General features: G+C 40.0%; 1 protein-coding gene and 1 non-coding gene across 12 annotated transcripts in view; both read right to left on the reverse strand.

Annotated features, from left to right (window-relative positions):
* Positions 1-220: 220 nt before the first annotated feature.
* Positions 221-292, reverse strand: TRNAE-CUC (transfer RNA glutamic acid (anticodon CUC)). The gene has a single exon. It is a non-coding gene; the product is annotated as a tRNA-Glu (tRNA).
* A 5,528-nt stretch (positions 293-5,820) lies between these two features.
* Positions 5,821-23,109, reverse strand: part of TPD52L2 (TPD52 like 2) — a 53,829-nt gene continuing 36,540 nt past the window's right edge. For 4 of the 11 annotated variants that reach the window (XM_077252990.1, XM_077252983.1, XM_077252988.1 and 1 more), the window contains exons 3-9: positions 21,810-21,958; positions 21,074-21,133; positions 19,271-19,372; positions 11,824-11,850; positions 10,389-10,430; positions 9,653-9,701; positions 8,468-9,223 (exon numbers count right to left, since the gene is read on the reverse strand). In XM_077252990.1, the coding sequence (XP_077109105.1) occupies positions 9,143-9,223; positions 9,653-9,701; positions 10,389-10,430; positions 11,824-11,850; positions 19,271-19,372; positions 21,074-21,133; positions 21,810-21,958 (510 nt within the window). In that variant the 3' untranslated portion in view covers positions 8,468-9,142. Of the gene's footprint in view, positions 9,224-9,652; positions 9,702-10,388; positions 10,431-11,823; positions 11,851-19,270; positions 19,373-21,073; positions 21,134-21,809; positions 21,959-23,109 lie in introns of all 11 variants that reach the window. The other 7 variants (XM_077252989.1, XM_077252993.1, XM_077252985.1 and 4 more) reach the window with 6 other exon arrangements.

Genomic DNA, 23,109 nt, shown 5'->3' on the forward strand with positions numbered 1-23,109 from the left:
TTAACTATTCACAGGTCTAAACATCTTTGTGTTCATTTGCAGGAACAGGCGTGGTTTCGAATATATTTCTTTTATGTTGGAACAGTTGCTTTCATAAATTCAGTTAGCTTTTCTTTAAAGATGAGATTACAAGAAAAATTATGTGTCCTGAGGTAATGTATAGTGATATATGTTTGAAAATATTAATTTACAAATGGGAGAAAAAAAAAAAACAACAACATTCCCTGACCGGGAATCGAACCCGGGCCGCGGCGGTGAGAGCGCCGAATCCTAACCACTAGACCACCAGGGAAGTTACTGTAGCATTGTCGGTCACATGTTGAAGTGTTGTACCACCACCCCCTGCTGGCTCTAAAAATAATGTGTTTAATGTACTCAACACAAAAAAAAAAAATAGACTGTACTAAATATATTTTGAACATAATTATATAGACTAAGCACATCCTGTGAGAATATCTGTCTTCATGTTTTGTAGAATGATTTAACCTTGCTCTTAATCCACACCCACGCTAGCTAGCCCCAAAGAGAGGTGTAACTATAGAGCAAGCCTATACTTAACCCATTGAGATCCTGAGCTGTTGTAGCTAGGATCCCAATTTTCACATTTTATAATGTGTATACTTTTATACTTTAGTGTTTATATATAGTTTAATTATTTTGTATGTGATGCACATTATTATTATGGTTATATATAAGAAAATGTATTATTTGTCATCTGATAACTAAGAAATTTATTTGTTGGCACAACTGATTATTTTATTGGACAGAAAGCAAAAAGAGGGTTAGAAAATATTTTTTCTGTTACAGTTTAATTTGTAACTACACTGTGTTCCAAATTATTATGCACAAAGAGTTTAGGAGTGATAAGGTTAGAATTTGTTTGTCATTTAAACTCATTGATGGTGATGTGTGTCAGGGCTCTCTATATCATTGAAAGCAATTGCAGATACCTGTGCAAATTAGTTTGGCAGGTGTGTCCAAATAAAGGCAAGACTACTTAAGAAGGCTGTTCCACATTATTAAGCAGCCTACATTTTTTGCCAAAATGGGAAAGAAAAAGGATGTGTCGGCTGCTGAGAAGCAACAAATTGTGGAGTATTTAGGTCAAGGCATGACTACAATCAACATTGCCAAGACACTTCATCGTGATCATCGCACAATCAAGAAGTATGTAGCTGATTCCCAGCACACACGTGTGCGTGCTGATAAGGAAAAATTGAGGATTCTTTCCAACAGGCAATTGCTTAAGGTTAAAAGAGCAGCTGCAAAAATGCCTTGTCATAGCAGCAGACAAGTGTTTGAAGTTGCTGGTGCCTCCAACGTCCCCAGAACAACAAGATACAGGGTCCTTCAGAGGTGCGTAAGCCATCCTGTCGACCACCTCTATCCACTGCACACAAGCAGAAACGGCCCCAGTGGGCCAAACGATACATGAAGACTGACTTCCAAACTGTTTTGTTCACCGATGAGCGCCGTGCAACGCTCGATGGTCCAGATGGATGGAGTGGAGGATGACTGGTTGATGGACACCCCATGAACACACTGCTAAGGCGCCAACAAGGAGGAGGTGGAGTAATGTTTTGGGCTGGAATCATGGGGAGAGAGATTGTCGGCCCCTTTATGATCCCTGAAGGGGTAAAGATGAACTCCATAATCTATGTGGCGTTTCTAAAACAACACTTGCTGCCATGGTTCAAGAGGAAGAACCGTGCTTTCCGCAGCAAGATCATTTTCATGCATGATAATGCACTGTCTCATGCTGCAAAAAACACATCTGCATCTCTGGCTGCTATGGGCATAAAAGAGGACAAACTTATGGTGTGGCCACCATCTTCCCCTGACCTCAACCCCATTGAGAACCTCTGGAGCATCATCAAAAGGAGTGTCTATGATGGCGGGAGGCAGTTCACATCTAAGCAACAGCTCTGGGAGGGTATTCTGTCCACATGCAAAACAATTGAAGCAGAAACCATCCAAAAACTGACAAATTCAATGGACGAGAGCGTTCAGAAGCTTCTTTCGAACAAGGGGTCCTATGTGCAAATGTATCATCACCTAGAATAAAGTTTTCACTTGAAAACTGATTTCATTTTGTAATAAGCTGATAATGCTTATAACTTCACAATTGATCATTTTTTTGTTCAAAATAAAAAAAAGTTAAACTCTGCTGTGCATAATAATTTGGAACATGCATGTTGAGTGTTTATTTTTTTAAAAAAGATACTGTTTTCATAGGCAGTTTGTTCCAAAATATTGCAATTATACTAGAATAGTAGATGACTGGAAAATAACAATGACTGCAATTCAGATAGGTAATTTAGAGGAAATATTATTTGCATAATAATTTGGAACACAGTGTACATCATTGAAGTATATTAACCTATTGTGTGATAACTGCTCTATAAATGATTAGTTTCTTACATGTAGCTAAAGCACGACTGTTAAACCTAAAATTGTGCTACAAAAAGTTGCTCAAGAGCTTACGTTTGCAGAGTTGGAGTCTGTATTGCAGTGTACATAGCCTTATAGGCGCTATGGCTCCCATTACTCAAGTGTTTTTGCCAGATATCTGGTATAACACTAATAAGTTGCAAAAATTTTGCAACCTTTCGAGTTTCAATGGCAGTTATATCCAGCTGTGCCAAAATGGACAGAACAAGGACTTGACACAACTCATCTGCCGCGTACTCTGTGCCAAAAAGCTTACTTGATAAAGATTTTTGCGGAGGTACACTCCACTTTTGACACTCGCCTGATGCATTATAATAATTATTTATATAGCGCCAACACATTCCGCAGCACCTTACATTACAGAGGGGACTTGTACAGACAATAGACATTATAGCATAACAATAAACACAGATCAAAACATACCAAGAGGAATGAGGGCACTGCTCGCAAACTTACAAACTATGAGGAAAAAGGGGAGACACGAGGTGGATGGTAACAATTGCTTTTGTTGTTTGGATAAATATGTAACAGTACAGACACAGAGAGCTATTAAATGCATAAAACATATGAGAACATGATGCGAGGAACCTGATTATGGTTTAAGTTTTTTGAATGGGCCACATTGGGATAGTTAGGTTAATGCGTTGAGGCAGTAGGCCAGTCTGAACAAATGCGTTTTTAGGGCACGCTTAAAACTGGGGATTGGGGGTTAATTGTATTAACCTGGGTGGTGCATTCCAAAGAATTGGTGCAGAACATGAAAAGTCTTGGAGATGGGAGTGGGAGGTTCTGATTATTGAGGATGTTAACCTCAGGTCATTAGCAGAACGGAGAGCATGGGTAGGGTGGTAGGCTGAGACCAGGGAGGAGATGTAGGGTGGTGCTAATCCATGGAGTGCGTTGTGGATGAGGGTAATAAGTTTGTACTGGATTCTGGAGTGGATGGGTAACCAGTGTAATGACTGGCACAAGGTAGAGGCATCTGTATAACGGTTGGTGAGGAATATGATCCTGGCTGCAGCATTCAGGACAGATTGGAGAGGGGAAAGTTTGGTAAGGAGGCCGATTAGTAGAGAGTTACAATAGTCCAGACAAGAATGAATAAGAGAAACCGTAAGAGTTTTTCCAGTCGAAAGTAAGAAAAGGTTGAATTCTATAAATGTTTTTGAGGTGCAGATAACAAGAGCGAGCCAGTGATCGGATGTGTGGGGTGAATGAAAGCTCGGAATCAAGTATGACCCCAAGGCAGCGGGCATGTTGCTTGGGAGTAATGGTGGAACCACACACGGAGATGGCAATGTCAGGCAAAGGTAGGATAGTAGAGGGAGAAAACATGAGTTCGGTTTTTTACAGGTTCAGTTTCAGACAGAGGGAGGACATAATGTTAGAGACAGCGGTAAGACAATCGCTGGTGTTTTCTAAAAAGGCAGCCATGATATCAAGAGAAGTGTCTAATTTGATGTCATCAGCATAGAGATGGTACTGGAACCAAAATCTACTGATTGTGAGTCGCCCACCAGGGCCGTGGGGTACCGCGTCCGGTGTTCACAGGGAGATGTCACGGTGGCGACTCGGTCCGTGGCCCTGGGTGCTCATGTAAAAGTTTATGTTTGTGACGCCATCTGTGGTATTCGGTCAATGGGGACCGACGCTGCTTTAAGGGGTCCTCTGGGGTGATGTTATGGCAGCTAGATGGTGTAACTTCCCACAGGTGAAGTATATCCCCAGGGATCCTGGTGTGTAGATGGAAGATAGTGAATGGAGCAGTAAAGAACGAGGACACAGGTTTGCAGTCTCTTTACCTGGTTTACTGAAGACTTCAGGCAGCCAGATCACAGGGCAGGCAGGGTCCGGCCAGCTTGAAAGCGAATCCAGTTAAGGTCCTCAGTTCTCTCTGTCCCCCATATAGGATAGGACAATACCTGTATGACAGGTAACTCGAGCCTTTTTACAGGGACTCTTATCACGCCCCCGGCTCTGTGTGTTATTGTGTCTTCAGGTGTGTGTGGCGGACAGGTAACTTGAAATTCAGCTATCCTGCCAGTTTCTGATGTAAGTCTTAGAGTCCTTTACAACCTTGGTGTGCCGGCTACCAGTTATCTGCGCTTTGCCAGGGAGACTATCTACTCGCTGCTGTCCTCCCCCTGGTGTCTTCGCCTGCGCCTCGCTCTCCTTCACTCTCACTGAACGATATCCTTTCCTTCTGTATCTATCCAGGAGCTGCAGCACTTTCTCGCGGCTGCACAGCACGTCATACGTTCTTCCTGCCTCAGACTGCTCCAGTCTCTGCTTCCTGGCACTTTTCTAACTTTCCCTCCAAAAAAAAAAATATATATATATAATCAAAAGCTTCCCCTTGTGGCCTGGAGTGTGAACATGCTGTGTGCATTGTGATTACCTTATGAGAGTTGTCCTTCATCGCTTCCAAGCGTAACATCACTCTCCCCGTGAGGAAAGCAAAGCTACTGTGACGACCAGGACCCTGGGGCGGTATACGAAGAGGAGGGGGCCTAGGACTGATCCTTGAGGAACCCCAACAGTAAGGGGAAGATGAGGAAGGGGAACCAGCAAGAGATTCAGTGAAAGAGCAGACAGATAGGAGAACCAGGAGAGAGTGGTGTCCTTGAGGCCGATGGAGTGAAGCATAGTGAGGAGGAGTTGATGATCCACAGTGTCGAATGCTGCGGAGAGATCCAAGAGAATTAGCATGGAGTAGTGACCATTAGATTTAACTGTTAGTAGATCATTAGAGACTTTAGTGAGGGCAGTTTCAGTAGAGTGTAAAGATCGGAAACCAGATTGAAGAGGGTCGAGAAGAGAGTTATCTGAGAGATGGTGGATAAGGCGGGAGTGGACCAGGCGTTCGAGGAGTTTAGAGATGAAGATTAGAGACAGGTCTATGGTTAGCGGCACAGTTTTGGTCGAGGGATGGTTTTTTAAGTAATGGATGTATGATGGCATGCTTAACCCCTTTACCCCAAAGTGTGGTTTGCACGTTAATGACCAGGCTAATTTTTACAATTCTGACCACTGTCCCTTTATGAGGTTATAACTCTGGAACGCTTCAACGAATCCCGGTGATTCTGACATTGTTTTATCGAGACATATTGTACTTCATGATAGTGGTAAAAAACCGCGCCTCACCATCCCCGCACCTCTGCCGCCGCCACCCTGCATTCCAACTATAAGACGCACCCCCCATTTTCCTCAATTTTTTGGGGAAAAAAATGCGTCTTCTAGACGGAAAAGTACGGTAAACCTCTCAAAGCATCAATATACAGCATTTACAGAGGTCAATAAACACATTTGTTTCCATAAAATTAGTTATTCAAATACATAAATATGTGCAAGAAAAACAGGACACACTGATTCTACTAGTAAATATTTTATTGACATAGCTCTGCATCCACTGTTGACATAGGGAAAGAACAGAAAATCCCTGGATTCTCCCCTTTTGCAGTGCGATGAGTATGAAGAACATAAGGCCCGCAGCAGTTAAGTCTATAGGTTGCACCCCTCCGACGAAACTGTTAAACGCCAACTCACCCCCTCCATCAGTGCTGCGGTGGGACAGGAGGTAGCCCCCTAGTGGATAATCAGGAGTTTGCAGGTATTAGCACAATTTCAATGCTTTGGTTATATGTGTCACAGTGATAAATTGGAAACAATGACATGATTACGGTACATTTAACAAAGCAGACAACAAATGAACAGGATGTGAGCAGAGGCATAAATATTCCAGGTTTGTTAAGTTACACTTTCTGCCTTAAGCAATAGTGACTGTCGTTTGTTGCTGCAGTCTTACATTTCTCTAAACAAATGTTTTCTCAAAAATAGGAAGACATGTTCACTTTCTATTTAACATGCACAATCGCCTATGCGCATTAGAAACACATTTTATTTGGGTCTTCAAAAAAACTGCCTCTGCCTCTTGAGTTGGCGAGAAATGTCCAAATATAGCATTCACATACTTGTACTTATGTGTGACTCCTAACTACAGTACTTACTACAATGACACGACACTTGTGCACACAACATATATCTTACGGCCATCCTTTCTTGTGACCTTCCCCTAAGCCAGTTTTCGTTGGTAAGTTACATTGCCTCAGATTTAAAATACAAACACCACGTTTTGGCTTGTTTCTTGAACCTATATCTGTCACCTACCTAGTAGATGCAATGATCACAAATTAATTTTTAGAAGTTCATGACAGTACTGTGGAATGAGGTACCAAAAAACCTCATCTCTGCATCTCCTTGTTCCTTGTGAAATGACGTCATTACTAACTTTGAATTCACACTGGATGCTGCTGATGTCAAGAAAACTCCACTGACATAGATCAAATAGGCCCCATTTACTTGATGGAAGCCAAAAATGTATCCTTTGGCCATATGTCAGTAAACCTTTTTTTCAGCTGTATGGCAGAGCATAGTCTGCTGCACCATTCCAGACATAGGCAAGTCTACATAAAAAAAAAAAAAAAAAAATCACAATGGTTTTTACATGGCAGTTTATGATTCTTATGAGTCATAAAATCCTCCTCAAGTTTTCCTCTGACACTGCAGGCTCTGTGGACAGACCCCATCTCTGCTGTTTACAGTCAACAGTTAAATATGCCCTTTATTAGCAAAAAAATACAATGAAGTGATACATCAAGCATGTACATCGCACAAGCAATCGTTAATACGACCCACAGAAAATGCTAGAATGGTATATAATTTTATGTGTGCACTTTATTTTTTTTTTTTATTTTTTTTTTTCTTTGCATTTCTCCACTCGGGCAGCCGAGGGCATTTGCAGCAGAGCAGTTTCAAGTATCAGAGAGGTGACAGACCTTTTGAAAGCAGTTGCAAGTATTCTGCATTCACTTATTTTCCTGCAAAGACACAAGACATTCTTAGAGTGTCCAGCTGTTAAGTGCAGAAAGCATTGTAAACTCGAGCCCCAAAAAACAGCAGGTGAATCACACCAAAACAAAGGAATAGTAAGATTCTGTAGAGTATGCAAGATATCTGCAGCATTAATATCAATATGTCATATATTTACAAGACCGCGATTGCTAGGTCTTACAATAAGGCCTGGCAGTAACTGAAGAGCTGTATGTTGAATTTCTATCTGTACCCGCTCTCCCATAGTGTTCAAATTCTACAAACAAAAATATCAAAATTATGGTGCAATTACATTGGTGGTTAACTACTGTAGGGGCTTAATGACAAGCTTTATATATAGCAGATCTGAGAGGCAGACTTCTAGAGGCATACCGTGATTTTATTCAACAGAGGTATATGAAATGATAACTAACCAAAAGCAAAGGATGCCTTAATTGGGTCAATGGCGTTCAAGCCTTTAAGGGTGTATTCACATTTTACAGCTGTGACGCACTGTTTTTTTTTTTCTGTAATTACGAAAAGGAGAAAAAAAACCCCCCTCAGTTGTAGTTTTACACAGTTTAAGACAGTGTTAAGGACTTTGTTAAAGGGAACACGTCACCAAAAAATGTGGTCCTATCTGCAGGATTTATGTCAGAGCAGAGTAGACTGATCTATAGTTTGGTGTGAAAATATTCAGGATAACTTGTGGTTTACTCATTTAAACCTCTTCTCTTATTTTTGATCCAGTGGGCAGTCCTATCAGTGATTGACAGTTATTTCTGTATACACAAACAAAGAAAGCTGTCAGTCACTGATAGGACCGCCTACTGGACTAAAAACAATTACATTACTACAACCCAGGATACACTTAATATTTTCTTACAAATTATGTATCAATCTACTCAGCTCCCCCTATTCTACAATAGGATGCCTGCAGATTGGATTGCAATTTAATGAAGATAGGTTCTCTTTAAAAGGTATGTGTCATGTGAGGCAGTCAGTCTGTCCTCTCATGAGTTACCCCTTTTGGAACTGGCTTTGAGGAAATAAAAAAAAAAATCCTCTAAATCTGTTGGCTCCCTATACCAAAAAGAAAAAAAAAAAGAAAAAAATCAACCTCTTCAAATAAGAAAAAACACACCAACCCTTCCTTACATTTTATTGAAAAGTTCCAGGAATGAACTCTTAGGATCAACTACACAAAAAATTTCTAGATCACTTCAGATGACCATGAAAGTAAAAAATATATAACCCAATAAACAAAAGCTGATCAAGTTAAGGGGATAGGGCTGTAATAAATCTGCCACACCCTCTAAGTACAGTATATATGGCGTTGGTACTGATCAGCTAAAAGGTAAAATGGACTAGCACTACCTATAGGCCGTGCATAGAATTATACAGTTCAGTTTTGTGAATGTTAAAAAGTGTTGTTACGCTCATCCTTGGGTAAACGGACATGTTATTGATCTATACACTTTGAATAAAATTGGTTGCATAATAAAAGGTCTAAATGGATAGCAATACAATCATTAGCACAATTTTTTTCCAATCAATGCCATTTTTAGCTAAAGGTTCTCCTCCTAGGCAGGAAAAACCATTTTGAAACGCTATATTGCTTTAGGTATAATTCAACATAGAAAATCCAGTTCTAAAGGAAAAGGTATGGGAATATTCAAATTTTCATACAGAATCACCTCATTTCAGGGGCAAAGGTTAGTGTTATTTTTGTTTGCTGACAGCCCTTAGGGCTTTGAGATGATGAGGTTGCTACAGGACAAAACGGGTAAACAGAAATTGAAGGTAACATGACAAATATGATCTAGAATGGAGAAGAATCTTGTGGTTTGTCTGGAGAGTGCAAATTCTGACTGCCATTTTCTCCGTCTGTAGATCCCCTGGGCTGGAAAGAAAGAAAAAAAAAAACATTGTGCTATTATGTAATTAAGTACAATCCTCCTGAAAAATTGTGAGGAAGTATTAATCACGCCTCCATGATGAAATGCACTTCGACACTATTTTACAGTCCCACTGTTGGTTCTTCGGAAGGCTCTTTAGTGTTCCCCATAGTGCAGTCTAGTTCAGTATGTCTATAACAGTTCTTGTCTAAAATGAAAAACTGTTCTGGTGACAGATTGCTATTGATTTAGTCAAATAAGAGGTTGAATTTGAAACAAAACCATTTAGAAAGTTCATAAAGTCGTATGACATCCAATTTTTGTGGGGTGTTTTAGTGTAATATTTGACAACATGCATCATACACACACCAATTATTTTGTGGCTACTTTACCAGAACTAGTTGTACATAGGGATGAGGCACTCATTCTCTTACCTTTAAATTCACGACACGTTCTTCAAAGGATTTAAAGGTGGCTGAGTTTCTACAAAAGAAGGAAGAAAATAAGGTCAGTATAGGCATTAATATTAAGCATGAAGAACATTGTAATAACTGTTTTATATACAAATTTTCAAACAAAAATAGATGCTTTTACCAATGCAGGTTACTGTCTATTTAAATCAGGATGGATTCCATTGACATGTGAAACATATAGATACACAATGGTATACCAATGCTTACTGCTTAAAGCATCTGTTTGGAAAAGTGCAGCATACTACGCTGTTCCATACATCTTCAATGAAATCGGTGTCAAAATATACCAAACCAATGGATCCCAAAACAAAACTATTGACATCGTTTGGATGAATAAAACTTTAAGGATATGTTTGACATATACACCAAAACCTTTCTGGACACCTACAACAGAGTATTGAAAACACCTCAATTCTGGTTTTTTTTCCACACACCCTCATCATGCATCTACACAGCCAATAAAATTATGGTGGGGCTTATCGAAACTAGTTAGATGCTTTTCTACACATTACAATGTCAGCAGTGCATCTTATTGGTATACTCCACAATTTTTATATGCCCTAACACACAGACAAAATAAAAACACAGTATTTTCCGTAATGTGTGCAAAGCATAGGCTTTAAGAAATGCCGACTCAAATTACCCTGAAACATTTAGAACATGCAATTACAGCCTGAACCCTGTGGTTATACATTACCTCATTGCCGGCATGCTTATAGAGTGGCGGATTGAATAACTGCTACTCGGAAGGCATGTGGGAGCAGAAATCAGAGTTAGTGAATAGAGGTGACTATAGGACAGCACATATGTGGACAGCAACCAAGCAGTCAGTAATCGCCAGTGTTAGCTTGAAATATCCAAAATCATCCCATGATAGGGCGCAATCCGAGTTCACTAGTTTTCGAGCTACCCATATTAATTTGCCTTTATCGCAGTAAATGCTAAGATTATAAGCATCGGCAATAGTAATAAAAAGTATTGGTAAGTAATAGGAAGAGTTTTGTGTGATATTAAGAGTTATATAAAATAACTATACTATCATCCTCCCATAAGGATCTTTGTGGAGATCAGAGCATGGAGATATGAGGCAAAGTAGTGATTATGGGGGGGGGGGGGGGGTGTTTCTACACGGTCCGGTCACTCTTCCATTTGAGAAATACAGCAGGCATCCCATCCCCAGTCTTACATGACATAACAGATGAAAATTATTTGAACTCAAATTCACTGAGTATCTTTCATTGTGCCCTTCGTGCAATACAATATTGTGTGTTTGGTCTGGCTGCTTGTTGCATACATCAGAATTCAACACAAATCGCCTCCACCAAAGTACCAGCAAAAAGGACAGTGACAGACTATACAGAAACTATCCTATACATATAAACCACAAAATGAGATAATCACAACAGCACATAGGGACAGAATAGTGCATGACATGCATCTATAAGGATTACTGAATAATGTAAAACAGGAAAAAAAATGCTGATGCATCATATATTTAAGAATCGCAAGTATGAGAATTTTTTGTGGAAATTTTATATCACGAGTGGAACGCTGCTTCAGATATTAAACTGCATAAGCTTATTTTATTTGCATGAAAGGGACAATATAAATGCTTATGAATAACAGTGCTCACTTATTCTGGTAAATGTTAATGCACTGCTAATACAGGCAAAATAGACAATATATGAATATTTACTGGTCGTGCTTATATAATGGAGGAAATGTTGCTTGCAATACCATATTACTGTATAATGTTATTAATGCAATCATTTTCTTGCCATTTCCTTGAAAAAATACCCCTAAACTGGCTGACAATGGTAACATAGCACTTTGGGTTTGTGTATTAATAACTTGATTATACAGGGTGGGCCATTTATAAAGTTGCATTCAAAAATGGCCAACTTCAAATTGGATGCCATGGTCACCACCCATCTTGAAAAGTTTCCCCCCTCCCATATACTAATGTGCCACAAACAGGAAGTTGATATCACCAACCATTCCCATTTTATTTAGGTGTATCCATGTACATGGCCCACCCAGGTGTATCCATATAAATGGCCCACCCTGTACAAGGACTATTCACCCTATTTATGTGTAATGGACAACACAGAACAGAGGCCAGGTCCTCTTACCTAAAAGACTGAGAGAAAGGGAGAGCCCTGGGAGGGAATGGAGGTGCAGACAAAAATCAGAAACACAGTATCCCCAAATAAATCACCAAGACAATAAAAAAAAAAACCTACATACACAACGAGAGGTCTATGTTTATCAGAACATTCAAAACCAGTGAGGGCCCAACATTATGCTACCGCCTGCCATAAAGGTGACAGGAATTGGGTCACCTATTATACCACTTCTAAAAAAGTATGAAAAATTGTTTTTCATTGCTCTATTGCACATTGCTTAAAAATTGTCATGTGTCTAAGCAGAGCCATGTGTTTAGGAGTTTACAGTATACGAACAAACCTTTTCAGTAGTCTACTTCTGCAGTTTCCTGTTAATTACAAACAGTAGACGAAAGTCGGCCAAACTTGTCAATTTAAAGGGAACTTATAAGGCGATTCATACTGCCCAAATAGCAGACAGCATTAAATCATACACAGATGGTTAGCCTGTCCTCCGCAAAAGGGAATCCATCAGGCATCTCATGCTGCCCAAACCATGAACCCCATGAATCGCAGCTTGACTTCAGGATTTCAGAGATGTATACTATCCCCAAAATACTTTGGCCTTTCAGACAAAATATACTTTGAAGATCCAGTTATGGACCACAGTCAGAGAAGAGTCACCCCTGGCCTGCCAACGCCTCTGTAGGTGATCAAAAGGTCTCTCCCTCGTGTGTATATGGGTGTTTCTAGATGGCAAGCCAGTAAGCCTGGTCTTTTCTTTATGCCGATCAATTTTTATGTTGTTCCCTTTAGTGGTCACCAAATTAGTAAACTTATAGTAAATATTTGTTTTTCATTATTTATTTTCACTCCCATTCTAAGGGACTTTGGGTTCATTCTATTTTGTTTATTTACAATCTTCTTATTTTTTCCCTCCCCCTGGTGTCCGCTTTTAGATACTACTCTTTGGATATCACAATATGCTTTCATTTCTTAGCACATTTTTTTTTTTTTATGTCTGATTACCCCTTTTTGGTCCGTAAGGGACTGTAATCTATTATGGTCTTTGAATTTACCTTGTGGCATAAAATACCATGTGCGCTATACACATTGCAGTTACAATTAAACATAGTAAGTGTGACATTGCATGTATTTAATGTTTTTTTTTTCCCTTTTGTTGCATATACATATTGTATTGTGTCAAATATATGAAAAATCTATGACTAGTGCACTCCCCCCCCCCCCCCCCCCCCCATACAAATTTACATTGAGAAGGCTGACAGTGTGAGTCTCCTTGAATAGACTGGGCACTGCCTATATTGTAAAGCAGGGGTGTCAAACTGCATTCCTCGAGGGCCTCAAACTATGCGTGTTTTCAAGATTTCCTTCTCATTGCACAAGGTGCTGGAATCCTTCTGTGCAGGTGATTAAATGATCACCTGTGCAATACAAGGAAATCCTGAAAACATGACCTGTTTGCAGCCCTTGAGGAATGCAGTTTGACACCCCTGTTGTAAAGTGAACCAACCTAAATAACATGCAGGTCGCCCTTTGTGAAGCGAGAGGATTAATGCAAATACCTCACACGGTTTAGCAGTAAGGAACCAAGAGCTTACAATCCACTAACCTCTTCTAATAATAGTAGCACACAGTTAACATATAGTGGAGTGAGTAGTCTTAGCCAAAATGCAGAAAGTCCTTATGAAGTTCAAGTGACTGAAACAACATGCCTTTTGTGAGGAAGACTGCGCTTACGAATGGACAGGTAATTAGACAAAAGGTCTTTTTGGGCAACAATAGCGTACATGTGTTTACGCATAGAAACAGAAGTGGAAGAACCCTTCTGCCCCCAAGAAATACATTGTCGCTTCAAAAGGAAGTGTTCTACATTTACACTATATGCTTTTTGTCCCTGTAAGGGAAATACTGCATCTTTGGCAGACGTGTCTGAACGAAAACATGGAATATAGAAGTTTGCATGGATCTGATAGTAATGGGACATACATTTTCGGCCTTAGGGCTAAGAGTGGAAGAACATGAATGTTTTCTCATAACTGTAGCCCCTGTCTATAAGCCCCATAATGGCCAAATCACTGACACCAGCCATGTCATGGTAGGCGTCTGGCTAACCGTAAAATCCTAATCAATAATACGGCGGCATTCTCATACTTCCGTGGTCATCCGGAGTGGCATTATCGCATAAGTTGGGATTTTCATAAAATCCTGAAGGGCTGAGGACAGTCCACAACCCAGCCTGCTTGAGGTCATCAAGGGGGAGGTGTGTGGGTGTAACTCAGGTGCCAATAAAAGATCAAGTTGAATTATGATCTGCGTTCAAGTAGAGATATGCACATTGTGTACGCATGAATCCAGTTTACTGGACGGTCAAAAGCGAAGCGCTCTCCTTCGGCTAAACTGAATCGTCTATGTAATCAGTGTAGCAAGTTCTCTTGTTAATCCCTTTAATTTTCTACAACTGTATATGCTGTATTGTTTTGTCTCATTTGTAAAATCTCTTCTATATATGTTTCATAAACACTGCCTCCCTTTGAATTAAAAATAAAATTTTGTAGTTCTGTACACCACACCCCTGAAATCCATAAGCTACCTACCAGGCCTCCAGTCAGCCTGTATAAAACCCGACTGGTGGTGGCAGCGAGTAGTCTGGGGTTATCGTGGAGTTAGCAATGATCATATGGGGTATATACATATTACACACGTTTGAATCAGAGGTGTATATACCATACACTCATTGTTAGTTTCCCCAATAACCAGCCTTTTAGTGGTGACAGCCTTCGGCCTCCTACGTTAATAGTCAGCCAATTGTGTCATTGTCTGGACGATCGGTGACAACAAAGCTGTTCGATACAAAGATCACAGCGGGTGTTTCTGCATGACCTTCACGGCCTGTGATTATCTTGACATTTAAATTTTTATTTTTATTTCTTTTTTATGTAAACCCGTGTCTGATGAAGGTCTAGGTTACAGAGTGAAATGTTACATTATCTGGTTTGCAGTTCAAATAAAACTTGTTTTCTTCTTTGCAAATTTGTGAGTGCCGAATCCTTTTTCATGTTGTATATATGGAATGACATTCTATCTAAGCACCCTACAAAAATGCAGTGACATTTTTGTTCCTTACATTGGGTGATTGACAAGTCTCTCCCTGAGTGGAGACGGCAAGACATTGGTGGGTCGAGCTGGACTAGTCTAGTCTACGGATGTGTGTGCAAAACATCTGAAATGTGGCATTTCAGAGAATCTATAGGCTGCAATCCTGCAATGCATGCTGCTCACGGTTTTGGCAGTATGAATTGACGATTCCCTTTAAGTGAGACATGACAACTTTGAGATGATAAACTTTGGGCATTGAGCAATTGAAGTTACCAACCCAATAATTTTCTTTTCAGGGAAGACAAGCTGCTGCCAGAGGTGTATGGCATTGGCTTTCTTCTCTTTCCCCACTGAAAGCAAACGCTCAGACAAGTGCATGTGTATGAGGGAATCAGAAGAGAAAGCTGGCAGCCGAATGAACGTTCAGTCGAAAGCTCTTGTGTGTGGCCAGCCTTAATCAGGAGAAAAGGAAGACAACTGAAAGGAGTTACAAGTTTGACCATAGAAAGCTTGTTTGTAGTCTGTAACAATGGAGACATAGGTCTGCATAGGAGCCAATGACTTTAAACAAATTAGTACTTCATTTAAATGTAGTGGAGCTTAACAAATTGGCTGCAAAAGTGCATAATGTACATTGAGCAACCCATGACCTTTACATTCAATCAAATAATTTAATTTTTATAGGCAGCTTTCAATTAGCCCCCCAAATTGTGTTCCTGTGGGTAGACTATCAGATAAGACATTTAATTTTCACAAAATCCTTTTATTTTATGTAAATGCAGACTGCAGATTTTTGGATCTTACAGTGATGAATACAGAATTTATAGGAAGGTAAATAGCTGATTCAGAGGAGTAGGAGCAACTCAAGGCACACAAACTCTTACCCTCCGATCATCTCCAGAGGCATAAAAGCTGCTCTAGCCATAACCAGGCTGGAGTGTGTCAGCAGAGAAACAGACATTCAATTAAGAAAGGGTGAAAAGAAGGGTTTTTTTTGTTAAATCACAGCAAAGTAAATGTCTCAACATATTGCAGTATATTTATAGTGCTACCAAAGGTTATGAAAACAAAGCAATTTTTTTGTCAAAATGATTGAACAGATCTCTACAACTTGGATTGAAAGAAATGCAGGCACTGATGTGTTAAGTAACATCAGTAGGTCAATTTTACTTTGCTCAGTTTTACCTTAAAATGGTTGCCTGGGACTTCTATAGTGATGCCCTATCCTGTAAATAGGTTATCAATACAAAATCGGTGGGGGCCTGACACCTGGCAGCACCACCCATCAGCCGATATTTGTTCAGCCGCTGCAGAATACTGCAGTTTCTTGCTCATTCAAGTGACTGGGGAATAAGGTGCAGAACTCAGTGGTCAGGCTTCTGATGATTTAAGACGACATTACGAATATTCCGCAACAATTGTGCACTCTGAACAATCATCACTTCTGATAACCCAGCTTTTTGTTCTTCAGATACCTGTTGAGGTGCTTGATGGGTATAACAAACATGTCAAAAGCACAAAAAAATTAATGCGACCATCAAGAGTAAAATTCAAGGTAGGTTAGACTTGCAATTAAATTTAACAGTTTTATTTAAATATATATTTTTAAACCTATGTACAATTAATACATTTGTTCTTTCAAACAGACAACCTCATATACTGTTATATAAAGGGGAAAAAAAAATTAGCAATTATGTTTCTGGCACAGTGATGCACAAATAGAATAATCAGAAAATCCTGGTTTATAAAAAAATATTGTTAATGGGAACCTGTATGGTCTGATTACCCTACATTTGCATGTTAATGGCGTTATCGACAGGTTAATAGCATTATGTAGGTGCCCAGCATCAGAATCTAAAATTAATTTCATTCCTTCTGGTAGTTGCCAGCTTTCAGTCATACAGGTGTGTCCAAGGCAATTACAGTCACTGCTCACAGCACTGATGCAGTGCATCATGGCAGAATCAGCTGTCAATGTTGGGGTGTGCCTACAGCTGCCGCTCACTGTATAGTCATTGGTGACGGTATTTGCTCTGGGCATACCTGTATGACTGAAAGTCAGTGCCTCCTGTGTGAAAAAGTTCATCTTGTCCTAGGTGCCGCACTTTCATTTCTGCGGCCAGTGAAGTTATATAGCCCTATTAACCTGCATACTAACCATATACAGTCATAGCCAAAGGTGTTGGCACCCTTGAAATTATTCCAGAAAGTGAAGTATTTCTCCCACAAAATTATTGCAATTACAGATGTTTTGTTATACATGCCTACTTCCTTTGTGTGTACTGAAAGAGGGGAAAAAAAAAAAAGAAAAAGGCAAATTTGACAATTTCACACAAAACACCCAAAAGAGGCAGGACAAAGTTGTTGGCATTTTCCGAAAATTTGGAGTAAATAATAGTTTCAGCATGTAATGCTCGTTCAAACTCACCTGTAGCCAAGTAACAGGTGAGGGCAATATGAAAAATCACACATGAAAACAGATAAACAGGGAGACGTTTACTCAATCTTTGCGACACTAAGCACGGAGGACAGAAAGAGAAGAGAACTATGCGAGGACTAAAGAACCAAAATTGTTGAACAATAACAATCTCAAGGTTACAAGCCAATCTCCAGAGTTCTTGATGTTCCTTCGTCCCTGATGCACAACATAATCCAGAAGATTACAACCGTGGCACTGTAGCTAATCTCTCTGGATGTGGATGGTAGAGAAGAATTGATGAAAGGTTGCAAAGCAGGATAGTCCGGATGGTGGATAAGCAGCCCCAATCAAAATCCAAAGAAATTCAAGCTGCCCTGCAGGCTCAGGGTGTGTCAGTGTCAGGGCGGACTATCCGTCAACATTTCAATGAAATGAAACGTTATGGTAGGAGACCCAGGAGGACCCCACTGCTGACAGACATAAAAAAGCTAGAATACAGTTTGCCAAAACATACACAAGCCTACAAAAAAAACTAACAGTACCTACAGTCAAATATTGTGGCAGTTCAAAGATGTTTTGGGGTTGGTTTGCTGCCTCTGGCACTGGGTGTAAGGCATTATGAAATATGCAGATTACCAAAGGATTTTGGGTCTCACTGTATTTCCCAACGTCAAAACTGGGTTTGCGTTTTAAGTCAAGGATCTTCCAGCAGAACAATGACCCCAAACAAGCACCCAGAAATGCCTGGAAACAAAGTGCTAGAGAGTTCAGAAGTGGCCAGCAATAAGTCCAGACCCAAATCCCATTGAACCCCTGGGAAGAGATCTTAAAATTGCTGTTGGGAGGAGGCACCTTTCAAATATGAGAGACCTGGAGCAGTTTGCAAAACAAGAGTGGTCAAAAATTCAAGTTGAGAGGTGTAAGAAGCTTGTTGATTGTTATAGAAAGTGATTGATTTAAGTCATTTATTCCAAAGGATGTGCAACCAAACATTATGTTGAGGTTGCCAACAATTTTGTCTGGGCATTTTTGGCATTGTGTGTGAAAGGATGTCCAACTTGCAATTTTTAATTGCAATCATTTTCTGGGAGAAATACTTCATTTTCTGGAGCAATGTCAAGGGTGCTAACATTTTCGACCACGATTGTATATGCAGATTAATATAGTTATGCAACCGGACGAAATAAGGGTTATGAAATAAACACTAACCATTATTTCGTCCATTCCTATAACTATATTAATCTGCATATGCAATCATGGCCGAAAGTGATATTAGAATAAACAATACTGGAACAGCACCAAGTAACATAGTAACAGTTATTAAGGTTGAAGGAAGACTTTAAGTCCATCTAGTTCAGCCCATAGCCTAACTTAACATGTTGATCCAGAGGAAGGAAAAAAAAACCCATGTGGCAAAGAGTAAGCTCCACATTGGGGAAAAAATTCCTTCCCGAATCCACATACGGCAATCAGACTAGTTCCCTGAATCAACGCCCTATCAAGGAATCTAGTATAGCCAGAGATGGGTGCAAGGCCTCCCAGACAACTATCCCGTTGTCACATAAATATCATGCAAGAAAAGCAGTCAGCACTCTAAAAAAAAAATTCAGGTGAAAAAAAAGAGGGCTTTATTTGCCCATCTGATGAAGCAACGTTTTAGCAGTGCACAGCCTTTCTCAAGCCTTGAGAAAGGCTGTACACAGCCGAAATGTTGTATGGTTGAATGGGCTGCAATTTTGCAGTATGCCAGGACAACTGTGTTGCGAGACTTGGAACTGAAAACTTTCAATACAGACTTTACAAATTAAAGTCCTGTCCAGAACACAATCCTGTTTAATTTCTTCATTTTTTATTAAAAAAATATATATTTTTTTATTTCTTCACTGACGAGGTTCACAATTCTGTACAGAACGGGATATATATTAATATAAAATTTACCTCATGTCACCAAATTTCCTGGAGATAGCAGTGCCCATCGTAGACAGAGCAGCAGTGGTCTTTTGGCCAGCCGTAGAGAGAGTCTCCTGAGTCTTCTTGTAGCTGAAATACATGCAAAGAATATAAATTTGCACAAAAGGCAGGACTGCAGGAGCAAGTGCAAAATATGACACAAACGGACCAGGGCTGGACAAAATAATGCACAATTTATGAGCAATTTAGTCAACACCAATCATTTAGCTGGCTACTTGGCTCCTGTGCATTGTCTAAGCCGGATACATACAAACAGGGTTTAAGCCGTTCTGGGACCACCACAACCACGTTAGTTTAAGTAGTAAGTTAGCAAAGAAAATTAGCAGCATATTATAGTATGATAGTGCATGAGAAGCCAGGAAATGAGCAGATGGAAAAAGACACCCATTAAAGGTAAGGCCAAACATGGCGGTAACATCACAGCTGTAACGTAGCCATAACGTGGCCGAGAACTGCAGCAGCCAGATGTCATTCTGGTTTTCATTCTGGTTTTCAAATTGACTATTAATTATTTGATTTTGCAGGGGCGATGGAGGGATGGGAACAGCTGAGCCAGCAAAACAAGGCTGTCGACTGATACGCCCGTGACATGAACACCAGTTGTGGCCTTACCCCAGTTTTCAACTTGCTTCTTAAACCATTACAAAACTGAAGCTGGCCGCTGAGTTTTTCAGCCACTTCAGGGGGTCCAGACTGTGGCCATTTGCAGGCAGCTAAATCTCTGCCCACCACGGTGGCCATTTGCAGCAGAGGTTTTTTTTTTCCATCATACAGCCAATTTCCAGCCACAGGTGACAAGAGCTTCGGCCGCACTGCCAGCGCCATACTGCACAGCCTTTATCCTGAGCATCTAAATCTATTCCACATGCACACACAATATTGACCAAAGTGCAAATTACTAGGCTTTCTCCTCATTCTCACCACGTACTGTTCAGTTCATGTGACTTTGGCTGATTTGCAGAGTGAGTTGCTATTAGCATGCTCAACAGTACTGTCAACCATGAACCATCAGGCAACAACACTCATTCATTTAGATATAATTGCTTTTAGCAATTGGTCCGGAGCACAAGAAAATCATGAAAATACATTGTACACACTGCAGTGCTGACGTGTCAACAACACTGCAGCCAATCAGTGGCTCTGCTAAGAGTTAATGTCACAAGCGGCTCAGCTCACTTATTGGCTTCAGTACTGTCAACATGTAGTCAGCGATGCAGAAAAACTAATAAAAAGCTGCAAATACATGCTGCCCTCCCACAACTTGTCCCAGATGTCCATTCCTATGAACTGCACTTCAAGGTACAGTAGTTTAGAAAATTGCAAAAGTCCATGTGCAGTTATTTTCCCACATGTTATATGAATTATGCAATCACAGTTTGTGGTATATTTTTTCCTAACATCATGCCAGTGTTGCAAAGGGACACCAAAAAACAATGCATTAAAATACAAAAAAAAATTATATATATCCACAGGACACAGGTTGCCGAGTGCAATCCATGTCCTGTCCATAGATGGAAAGATTATTTTGGGACAACCCCTTTAAGTATAATTTCCCACATCCAATGTGTCATTCAGAGCATAGTTTTCATACATGACCCCAGTGTTTCAATATCATTAACACCACACTCCCAAATCACAGAAAAATCATATGCAGACATTGTTATTCCATATGCAAAGTATAAACAACACACGTCAATCGTACATTCTTTAAGCAAATTTTGCGCCCCCTACAGTAAAAGCTAGGAGAACAGCAGATCCAAAATGACTCACGCATCCGACTGCGTCACTTTATCGTTCCATTCTCCAAGTTTCTCTGATGTTTTAATGTAACTGGAACAAAATGAACACCAGGTTCGTAATGACAAAGCTGTGTATCATGCAGAAGTAGCCTGTGAGGGGTAACATAATGGTGCAAAGAGGACACATTTTCTCAAGTTATGGCATGGACGAAGCAACACAACATGCCATGGTAATCCCTGCTCCTGTGACTTTACTATTGCGTTGCATCAATAAGGGGGGGGGAATAAATGAGTTTAAAAAAAAAAAAAAAAAATCGCTAGGCAAGTTTGAAAAAGTCTGATGGATTTTTAAATGGCAAATCCATGTATTCAATAATTATCCATAAACTCTTACAAAAAAATAAACAATGTGATACAGGTAAAGTGGCATAGACTTAGGGCATGTGCACACATCAAGGCTTTTTTTTTTTTTTTGCACAAAAAAAAAAAAATGTTGGCAGAAAAAACGCTACTTAAAATACACATTTTTCTTCAGATTTTTTTTCTCCTATTCATTTGAATAGGTGTAAAATGCTGCAAAAACACTGAAAATATTGACGTGCTGCAGAGTTGAAAAAACATGTTGATGGTTCAAATATACAGCATCAAAGTCTGTCCCCCACTGATAATATTCTTAGGATTGGCCACCACTGCATTAAGCCTTAAAGACAAATGAATAGACTTTACAAGTTATAACATCTCTCTTGGGGATAAAAGGGACAACTCACGCATTAGACATTTGGACATCATGCAGACTCTTGGAGAGGTTGAGCTTCAGTTGGTTTAGAGGAGTCTGTCCCAGCTTTCTCTTCAGCTCTGCTGCATGACGCTCCTTGGCAGCCAGAACTTGCCGCAGAGTAAGAATCTCCTCCTCCACCTACAGATTAAAAACAGAGACATCTTCATATTTCTGTGATATTCAATATCTAATTATCTAAGCTGCATTGATGTGGAACTGCCTGATAAACATGTTTAATCCAGGTGCAAGCCTCTCAATCTACTGGACAATTAGAGAATATGGATGGATATATACATATATACACATACATACATATATACACATGCATACATATATACACATACATACATATATACACATACATACATATATACACACACACATACATATATACACACACACATACATATATACACACACACATACATATATACACACACACATACATATATACACACACACATACATATATACACATACATACATACATACACACACACATACATATATACACACACATATACACACATACACATACATACATACATATATATATATCTCAATACCTCATAGAAGCAAAAGCAGAAGATTTATTCCGTGCTTGAAGTAAATGATGTTTCAGCTCCCACAATCAGCCTTTCCTTCATTAGAGAAAGGCCCAAAGTGGGAGCTGAAGCCTCATTTACTTCAACCATCGAACATATCTTGATAATATTGATACAATATGTCAATTGACCACCAGATGTCAGACTGAAGGGGACATCTACTATACTGAGGAGTAAATGCCCCAATACACATTAGAAAGCCATCAGATGGACAGCTCTTGAAGTGGAGTGTTAAAATTTCAATTGCCATTACCCTACTTCCCCCATTCTCTGTTGGGGAGTTGAGAGGTCCCAATACACATTTGACGATCTGCCTATCCTGCTGATCTTGGCGGGTAGGTTAAATTTAATCTAGTGTTCATGGGTTCATTAACAGTGATGAGCGTAAGTGCTCATTACTCGAGTTTGACGAGGGTGCTCGGGAATGCAGCGAGTAGTGCAGGTGCACGAGTGACATGTTCGCGTCCCCGCATGTTTCACGGCTGTTACGACAGCCATAAAACAAGCCAGGATTGCATGCATTTGTCAGGCAATTCCAGCATGTTTGTGGCTGTAACAGCCGTGGAATATCTGGACGCAAACATCTGAAATAGAGTTTGCGCTGAAGCGAACATCTCACTCGAGCATCCACGATATCTGATGCACACCCGAGCACCCTTGGCAATATCTTGCTCATCACTGCTC

This window comes from Ranitomeya variabilis, chromosome 4 (genome assembly GCF_051348905.1).
Source record: "Ranitomeya variabilis isolate aRanVar5 chromosome 4, aRanVar5.hap1, whole genome shotgun sequence".
Lineage (NCBI taxonomy): Eukaryota > Metazoa > Chordata > Amphibia > Anura > Dendrobatidae > Ranitomeya > Ranitomeya variabilis.